Source organism: Lytechinus variegatus, chromosome 7 (assembly GCF_018143015.1).
Source record: "Lytechinus variegatus isolate NC3 chromosome 7, Lvar_3.0, whole genome shotgun sequence".
Classification (NCBI taxonomy): Eukaryota; Metazoa; Echinodermata; class Echinoidea; order Temnopleuroida; family Toxopneustidae; genus Lytechinus; species Lytechinus variegatus.
In genome coordinates, this window is record NC_054746.1 from 29,979,398 (window position 1) to 29,989,403 (window position 10,006).

Genomic DNA, 10,006 nt, shown 5'->3' on the forward strand with positions numbered 1-10,006 from the left:
GTAGATCATGAAGCCAGTGGTTATAGCAATGTCTTTCAAAACTGATGATGAGCCCTAAAAACCCCAAAGATACAAACATCATTTTGTCAAGAATCACAGTATAATTTCTAAGTAATGCATGTCAATTATTTTGCAAAGGAGTGGGTTTAATTTTGGTAAAATGTAAATTATATATTCATCAAACACTTACTTCGGTTGATTTCTTTGTTTGATAGTAGTTATCATTGAAGTGTGAAAGGAATACTGAGTCTGAAAATGATTATTTCTTGTCCATTTTCAAATTCATCTGGAAAAGATAAGAAATTATAATTGTGGTATTCAATTCCTAAACCAAATTACTGTTGTAATGAATACTGAAAGAAAGTATTTAAGTTTTACTTACCATTAGAGCTTCCGATGACACCACAATTTCATCAGTGGTCCTAAAACCATCTGAAGTAAATAAGCAATATCCACTGAAGGCAAAAACAACAAAAATATCAGAGTCAGAATTTATTTGCAGCAGAAATAATAATAAAGAAAAAAAACACACCTGAGCAACTATGTTATAATACATAATTTATCAACAAAGAAACCAACAAAAAAGTCTTGATCTCCATTGTTATTCATTCAAAACGAAAATAAAGCGAAATATTTACCTCATTATAACAAAAGCAGTCTCTTGATTACAGGGATCTTTGATTACTTCGGATATCCCAGGTTGACCTTCTAAGGTAAATGACCCCTCATTGTGCAGTATTTCATCGACACACTTTGAAGATATCACTGCATTGGTGTCCCTTCAAATGAATGGAAAAGACAATTAATTGCTTGATCCTTATTATTTTATTTTTTTATTATATCTGCTTCCTTTGGTAACACACTCGGGTATATTGAGATAAAATCCTGAACAGCGTGGTAAAACTGCATGTGACTGTTTAAATCTGTTATCATTATCCAAGTTTCTTATTCGATACCAAATTCACACAGAAAATAACTACTTGCGTGTGTAATGAATAATTTATACTATCAACTACAATACTATGAAGTATAATTTAAGGAATTTTTGTAACAGATGCTAAAAAATAAATAGCCTCACATGGTGACCTTAAACAGATATATTCAATATACATAGGCTTACAAAGCTGCATTTATTATCAGGGAAAAAATAAATTAGAAATTCTGAAGAAAAAAGAATTACTGCAATTATTATCAGAATAAAATTATTTTTAAAATGTATTATGCTGATACAAAACTAAATGTTATAAGTTCACCCTTTGATATCATACCTGATAAAACATCCATGAGAGGCCACGCTTGGTTTGCCGCTTACTTGCACTTTATGAATCTTGCACGGATCAACTCGAACGTAGAACTCCCAAATACTTCATAGACAAGACATATGACACTTAAAATGATCATTAATCTACATGAATGTCTAAACTGTAATTTGACTCTATCATGTGAGTCATATAATTTTATATTTGCACAAATACATTGTTGTAAAGTCCTATTTTTAATTAGTGACAAAATAAACAAAACAAGAATTCTATAGAGGAGATTCCACAACCGCATGGTCTTAGGTGACGCTTAGAGACATGCAACTTTGCAATGTATTTTGTGCTATACAAAAACGTTTCATTATTATTAGGTGCCTGACTTCTGTATATATATATATGAAATTCTAAAGGTTCGATTCTTATGTCCATGGGCAATGCAATTCATACACAACTCTCTTCTATCTTACACCAAATGAAGTGGAATGACAGAAAAAATAGTGCTACGAATATGTGCATTTTTTTTTATCTACCTATTCAAGTATATCTTATTCCATCTTTCAAAGAAAATAGATCAACCACTGACTTTGAATTGATAACAAGAAAATTCAATTCAATTCAATTTCCATTCAAACACAATACAAAGAAATATATTACTTCGTATTTCATACAAGTTCAATCCTTATATTTGCATTTTGAGAGCGTTTTGTCAAAGGACTTGATCCGATAATTACCATAGTAACAGTGTTTGTAAGCCAATCAGAATCAAGGAAAGTTGTCAGATCTGAAAACTTGTTGGATGAAAATGCTAATGAAACGCACCCCAGATCTATAAATCAGATATAAATTCAGGAGTTGATATTTTGAAGAAAAGCGGTATGACATAAAGCACATGGAAATAGAAATGAGGAGGGTCCACTAAAAACAATCTTTGCACATTATCTATCTCCTTGAAAATACAGAAATAATTAGCATACCTATCAGCCTCTATGAAGGTCATATTTGAAGAGTCTAGATGAAACCGTGGGTCTGGAATCGATTCCAGCATTCCTGGTATCTGGCCCTTACCTGCGAATATCTTGGTCAGTCTCTCTGAAAACTGAAAGAAATGGAAGGGGTTCCATGAAGCTGATCGTAAAATCATACACTAAAGGGGAACTTGAATACTTAATACTCATTCATTTGAAAAAAAAGAGAGTTTAAAGATTGAAATATATTGTTAACAATAACAATAAAAAAGTAAACTAATTATCAACTGCTTTTTCCAGTTATTGGAAAGTCATTCAAAATAGTATGAAATAGTTTTCAGGAAACACATACCCAAAGAAATACGTAACTTTGTTTTTGACATAATTAAGTACTGCACCAAACAATAATATTATTTTCCTCATATAATCGGAATTAAGGAAATAACGTACATAAGACGGCTAAATATAAGGGTAAAATTCAATAGGAAAATTTGGCTCGCAAGTGATTATAGAAACAAAAATGGAGAAAGCAATAAACTATTTTTGGCAAAATGTTCTTCAACCTTCATTCAAAAGAAATATAGATACAATGTTGCATATTTAAGAAGGAATATTTACGAAAGCAAATGTTTTACTAAAGCTAATGAATGAAGCAGCTAGCACTCAACAATACTGGAAAACAAATGGAAGCTATAGAGTTCAAATGCAAGTTGTATATTTTTGTACGATTTATGCATTAAAGGTGAGAGCCTGAGTCATGTGGCTCTACGTACATGTTCAACAAAGAAAATTACAGTTTAGCTATGAAGCATATGGTTTGCAAACAAACCTGAAAAGTGAAGAATCAATTGTGAACCCTTAATGCATATCATTAATAAACTATAACACAAACACTGACAATTCAGGGATTGCATTGTTTACATTAAAAAGCTTTTTACCTTTGAAGGTTTGGTAGCAATTTGCTTCATTTCTTCAATACTTGAAAGAAGTGGATCCCATATCCATACCTTTACAACAATCTCATTCTCACTCCATGTCCTGTGATATTAAAACAGAATAGTTTGATTTCATGACCAATAACAACAAAACAAGGAATCAATCACAATATCAACTCTAAAGATGCTGTCCTATGATCACGACTCTTGCTTGTCAGATATCTAATAAACAAAGTTGTGTCATTTTTCGTGAAGATGCACTCATGGATACTCTTTTCCAAATGTGATTTCACTTCAAATTATATGTTCTGCGTATTATGTTAAAATTAGGGAATATATTAAATCAATTGATTCCTTTTAAAGCGGTAAAAATAATGATTGCTTTATTCCCCCCCCCCCCCTGTTATAGGAATTTCAAATAATCCAAACTATAGCATTTGACATAAACCAAATATAGACGTTACAATACAAAAGTGGATTTGGCCAATGACACAAACAATTCATCGCATTCTAGAACAGATCCTAAAATGAACTCGAAGAAAGCTAAGAAAAGTGTAAGCTTCACTGGTCCCTGTACCTGGAGTAGTCTCCCTATCAATATTCGTTCATGTCATTCAGTACGAGTGTTAAAAAACCTTTGTTTTTCCAAATATAATCCCCATAACATATTTTGTAAGCTCTATAAGCGCTATATGAATGTTTAATGTATGCTGCTTAACGCATGTCATCGAGACAACCTCAAAGCATCTTTTGTATTGATTAATTACCGCTTATGATATATAAAATATTCAACTCACCTTTTTTCAACCAGCACATACCACATGTAGCAGGTAGGTGAATTCTTCATGATCACTACTTTGAGGTCAGTTATCTGCAGCAAAGATTATCCATACTATTCTTATTTATCTGTGAAGATGTTTGCAATTTTCATTACAGTGAGACTATAAAAGAAATCTGATCAAAATGATGAAAAGAGATGCTGGATAAAAGACTGACACTTTTTGGGGTGCATGAAATAAAAATCAGTCTGGTCAAAATAGTAAGGATGATGTACATCCTTTCAAAAAATATATAATGGTTTATAGAAGAATGTAATTCATAATTTTGATGATGCATTTCCTTAAAAGATATTTTACGGATAATGAATATAATCCATGCTCATAATTTGTCTCTATATACATTTTCAATCACTTTATATTAGCCTTTCTCTCCCTTTTTCCTCCCGGTCTTTCTGTAGTAATCCAGAAGCTCAAAAGTCATAATTTTTACTTAAAGGTCATAATAATAATTATAAATTTCTTTAAGAGTTGATATAAAAAACAGATTCCTTAAAAAAAATGAACCCCCTTTCTTTTAAGGCTCAGATTAAAAATCATCTGTCGTACTCACTCTTTTGCGTAAATCCATGATAAATCCAATAGGTAAAAACCACAAGATCAATTCAGTATTTAAACATGTGATTATAATATTCATACAGATGTAAAGATACACAATTATACGAATAATGAGTATCATTATTTTATTTAGGAAAGAGTATTAAAGGTCAAAACTATAACGGCATACTTTGACATAAAAACAATAATTATGACGTTTTCTGAATAGTTGGTAGCTCTGTTCCTCCCACTTTTCCTCAGCTATAGATATGGTAATCATATTACTTCATAATTTCCTCAGTTACAAACTCCAATAACTTCACCTTGCAAAGATGCGTAAATAAACTTAAATTTTCAACATAATGTATTGCTAAATATTCACTTAGGTTACTGATGAATTCTTATGATATATGAAAGAGGTAGATAAATGCTTACTAAATCACCATCATGATCGTCACGATATTTTACTCTCACACCATGAAGTCCTGCCAAGGTGCAACTAATCTCTGTTTCTTCCTCACTGAAACAATTTGAAAGCAAACATATTTATCATTTTATCCTTGATATTAAGTTTAAACCAAAAAAAAATTTTCCTATGAAGGTAATAAGAAATTCCCAACCAAGACGAATAAACATTCAATCATGTTCATTTTAGCTTTGGTGTGCCAAGTGACGTGAACTCATTCGAGTACGGTAATACATATAAACAAAACTAACTTAGATTTCAGGCAAGATGTTTTCAGAAGAGACTGGACTCAAGATGAAATTTCAGATTATTTGATATATTCAGATGAGATACTGGAAGCCATAAATAATGAAACAAACAATTGCCAACTTTAAAACAAACAAATTATATTGATTTCCAATAATTAACTCAAAAGTTGAAATATTTTCCCATAGATATCTCAATTCAAAATGAATAAGCTTTCATGTTATAGTGGTGACTTGAAGTGACATAATATAGGTTGACCAGAATATGAAAAAACATGCATTAAAAAAAAGTAAAGTTAAGTTACAAGCCTGCTGATTCAAGTTACCTGGGGTGAGTTGCAGAACAATGTCCAGGAGCTATCCATTTTACAAACGTGTCATGTTCTCCAAAGTAGCGCACCTTTAACTGAAAGAGGCAGGAGGAAAACTTTACATGAGAACGTATATGAAGGATAACCATCTTAGACTAGTAAGTTAATTATTTAATAAAGCCTGTAGAAGGCTTGTAAATGTTATTGGACTCAACATTAAGTTTATAATTGGAATATCATTTTCTATAGATCCTTTGTAGAAAATTAGCTGCAGCAGGAATATTTTTTATCAATTTTCTTTCATTATAAAAGACAATAAAACCTTTGTCATGCCTTATTATGCTAGAGAAGTAGTTTTTCGGTTTTCCAAAATAAGATCTATAAATAATAATTTTTAGATGACATTTTTCACACAAATGTTTTTTTTTATGTGGTCTTTCATTTTGTCTATGAATTCAAACATTGAAAATGAAAGTATTTAGATTTACAAAAAAATAATATAGGCTCACAGCTTAATGAGTCATTTCTCTTTTGATAATCCAAAAGTAAAATGCTATTCGATAAATCCACTTTCTATTAAACATGTTAAGTTATTTAGGGTAGTTTTTGTCGACCTCATTAAGTCTGGACCTCTGAACATAATTATGTCTTCTAATGTGTGTTGTCTAATTTAACATGTATAGAAAGAACATGATATCATCATTTGTACATTTTTTAAAGCAATAATTAAATCATGATTATAGAACATTATGTGAGACAATTTTATTGCTAAGCCTTAACAATTATTGCTAAGGCTGTCACAAAGAATAACAGGCGCTGATCTTGGAAAGGGAGAGGGATGCACCCCATAAAACTGCACTCTTTTTGGCATGCCATTTTTTAATATTTAATTTACCAAACAACCTCTGCTGTTGAGTGATAACCTTTTTTGTTAGTTTCTGGCTTGCCAATATTTTGAGAAATAATAACCCTTTTGAAAAAAAAATCTAAATCCTACAACATGCCGGATGACAAATGTTGATAAAATGCTCCCCAGATTCGCTAAGATTTCTATTCCCATCGGCGACAGTTGAGATCTCATTTTTTAAGATAAAGGTTGCTGTTAGCATTTCACTATTCAGGGTGTGATTAGAATTATAGAAAGTTTACTATCAATATAAACGCAGAGTCTGGGTTTTCTGAGTTGGCGTGAGAAAATTCACCCGTTGTGTTTAAATCACCTTACAAAGGGCTTTATGAACCATCCCCGGGCATATGAGGCATCGATACTTACAGGTAGTCTTGTTGAATATAAGTTGGCCGCTTCAGGTAAGGTATCTTGATTTGCACTAAAAAAATATAGGTGAACAGAAAGAATGTAATTACAATTAAATACATATTCTGTTTCATAATGAAAAATCACATTAAGCCAGAGAGCAGCATTGGAAGGAGAGGGGGACGGGAAATTAATCGACTGCTTGTGGAGTCTTAACAATTGAAGCACGGACTCGGCTCATTTTGATCACATATCGGTAAAACGATTAACAAGAATTGTGGTGAAAATATCGACTACTTCTCTGCAAATTGTTTTTTGCGCATTGTTAGTCTTCATTGACAATTTTTGTCAAAGAAATGTAGGCTCTAAATCCCTTTAATCGACATTAAGAAACTGAGGTTTATTTCCATTCTTTAGATCTAATTCTTTATCTAAGTTAGGCTACAGTCCAAATGTTAGACAAAGATCTAGATAAATCTGACCAGATCTAAGCTAGTAAATAGATCTAGAGTATGCATTAAGGCCTAGGCCTAAATGTTGTGATATTTGTGTTTTAGACGTGTATAGGCCTACGGTATCGCTATGAAATATGATCGATTAGACCCAGACCTACTCATCTTTAATTTTCCTATTCGTTTATAGACGAACTGGGAGAGGCACGAGACCTTTAAGATTCTCCACAAACAAGACCCTGATTTTGCCCCATGTCTGCAACTTAAGTCTCTCACCAGTATACAAGGGGTCAAGCTTTTCAAAATTGAAGATTATGGTCTAGATCTAGAGCCAAAATTAGAGCTAGTTATGGAATAATATTCATGAGCTTGGATATTGTACTAGACCTTAGTCTTAGACTAGAGTCTAAAGTTTCTATTGCAATTTGAAAAGAGGATTGATTTTTTGGGGTGGCGTATTTGGGCCTAGATTTTAATGTAGAATTTAAATTTGAGAAAGAGAGAGTCAAAAGGAGCCTCATACCCCCTATCACTGTTTTGTTCCAGATCCTGTTTGATGTTGTCTGCCCAATTATCTTGATCCCGCCTTTAGGTCTTTCACTGGCCTTACACTAACTTCCCTTTGTGTATGCCTACTCCGATCCTTTGCTTTCATCCCCTCCTCTAACCTGATTGGTCATCACAATCACTGGTGTTGATGTTGCATGTCTGTGCTGTGGTGGTTGTTCCGCTTTATATGTTTGTCATTTAATTTTTACCTCCGACGAAGATTCTGCTGGGATTGAAAGCTTAGAACCCTTTTGACTCTCTAATTTACTCAATTGGCTCTCTTTTATTAGATAGGCCTAAGCAATTTTCAGCAGGTAAGGTTCTTTCTGCCACGAATTTAAATTTGATTAGACTCTAGGCCCTAGTCTAGGACTAGGCCGGGCCTAACGTTAGAACGTTAGTCCAATTCAGACGTCACTGTCTGGAGTATACTGTATATATCACCAGGATCTGGACATAGTCATACATGTTGTTAGATTGTAATGGAACAGAAGATTCTGCATCCAGCACTGAACATTATGACCCTCCCTTGCTGCTAGACGCTAACTAGATTAACCCAATGTGCCCAAAATTACGAAGACTCCAACCCGAGCCCCAGCGGCTCGACCCCGCACGCACCGCTGTCGCACTCTAATTTTTAGACTCAAGAGCTCACAATTTTGACATCCATGATCCCCATGATTCCATGGTCTAAAGCTAATACTAATACGGTACTATACTAGATCCAGACTGTAACTAACACTAACAGTTAGGCCCTAGATCTAATTTAGATTAGAATCTAACTTAACAGTTAGATCTAGGACTAACTTTATACTGGTAGGTATATAGTAGTAGGCTAGGCCTAGGCTAGGCCTAGATCTACTGCACCGTAGCCTATCTGAGCTGACCAAGTCGCTGAAATGTGTGTTCCATGCATTAGGCCCTAGTAAGTTGTAAATTTAATCTGAGTCCATCTCACTCACTCATTCACTGCTATTTTTAGCTAACTTACGCCTACCGGTACCGTACTCAAGTTCTCTCTCTCCCTCTCTGTTCTTCTACTAATTACGTTAGATTCTAACGATAGATCTTAGTCTAAGTTCAGCAGAGACAGAAAATAACGATAGATCTGCTCTAAAATTAAATTCTCTAGTCTAGACAAGGCCCCTACGGAAAAAATAATGTTAAAAAAGCAAACCTCCATTGTGTCTTGACAGCATCTGCAAGTTTCCATCGTTCACAAAAATCCAAGCAGAGGAAGATGCCCAACGTTATCAGCACAAGATGTAGAAACACTATTTTTGACATCGTCTTACTGTACATCTGCCGGTCTAGTAAGGTTGGATGTTTCGGTATGAATATTTTCTGGTTCGAGAATCAGGAACACTTCTGTCACTTAAATTTAACAAAAGTTAGTCGTTGATAGGAATTATTTCTGCTAGCTACAAGTACAGACACAGTCAGTTACATGTATATACAATCACAAACGACTCACTTATTTTTCTGCGATCTCGCATATTTTTTCGCTCGTTGAATTAATGAGGTCGAGGCGCGCAATTTGATCTGGTAGGTGTTTCATAAAGCTGTTCGTAAAGTTACGAACGACTTTACGCATGACTGGAACCTGTTCTTTGGTCATAAATCAATTACATAGGGATAGCACATAGCAGAAAAAAGGATCACCAGTTGTGCGTAAAGTCATTCGTATCTTACGAACAGCTTTATGAAACACCCCCCATCTGGGAATAATGGGGGGGGGGCGAAACCATACAGATCGTGGGATTTGATTTTGGAAGAACAGCAACGGGACTTCGGCCAAATGCAGCTTAAAAATTGGTGTGTGTGTGTGGCGGTAAGCGATTTTTTCCCCATTAAAAACAAAATACAGGTTGTTTTTATTTGATTCGGATTTTTTTCATTTCTTTCTTTTTTTTTTTTTTTTGGGGGGGGGGGGTGCTTCATTCAATCACACTTTGTTCAAACTGCCATCACCCAGGCTCCCACAGTGGCGTCACCAGCCAACCGGTGTAATAAGAGGTAGATTGGCTCAATTGTGATTTATTGTCAGTCCTACATTTAATAAACAACAAACACTTCAAAATTCAACTTTCATAAAATCCGTCAAAATTATGATAGAGTATAAATGGTTTCAGTTAAAGTTTTATTTTTCTGACTTCACTTGCAATCTTCTCTCCAGATGCAGGACCATATTGATAG

The 10,006-nt window shown here is 33.8% G+C and overlaps 1 protein-coding gene across 1 annotated transcript; it reads right to left on the reverse strand.

The window, feature by feature from the left end:
- Positions 1-1,249: 1,249 nt before the first annotated feature.
- On the reverse strand, positions 1,250-9,097 carry LOC121418099 (cation channel sperm-associated protein subunit epsilon-like). The gene is made up of 8 exons (XM_041611804.1): positions 8,988-9,097; positions 6,828-6,882; positions 5,570-5,649; positions 4,968-5,052; positions 3,957-4,030; positions 3,163-3,262; positions 2,234-2,355; positions 1,250-1,364 (listed from the first exon to the last, which is right to left on the reverse strand). The coding sequence occupies exons 1-8, from the start codon at positions 9,095-9,097 to the stop codon at positions 1,250-1,252; spliced, it is 741 nt and encodes a 246-aa protein (XP_041467738.1).
- Between the last annotated feature and the right edge of the window lie 909 nt (positions 9,098-10,006).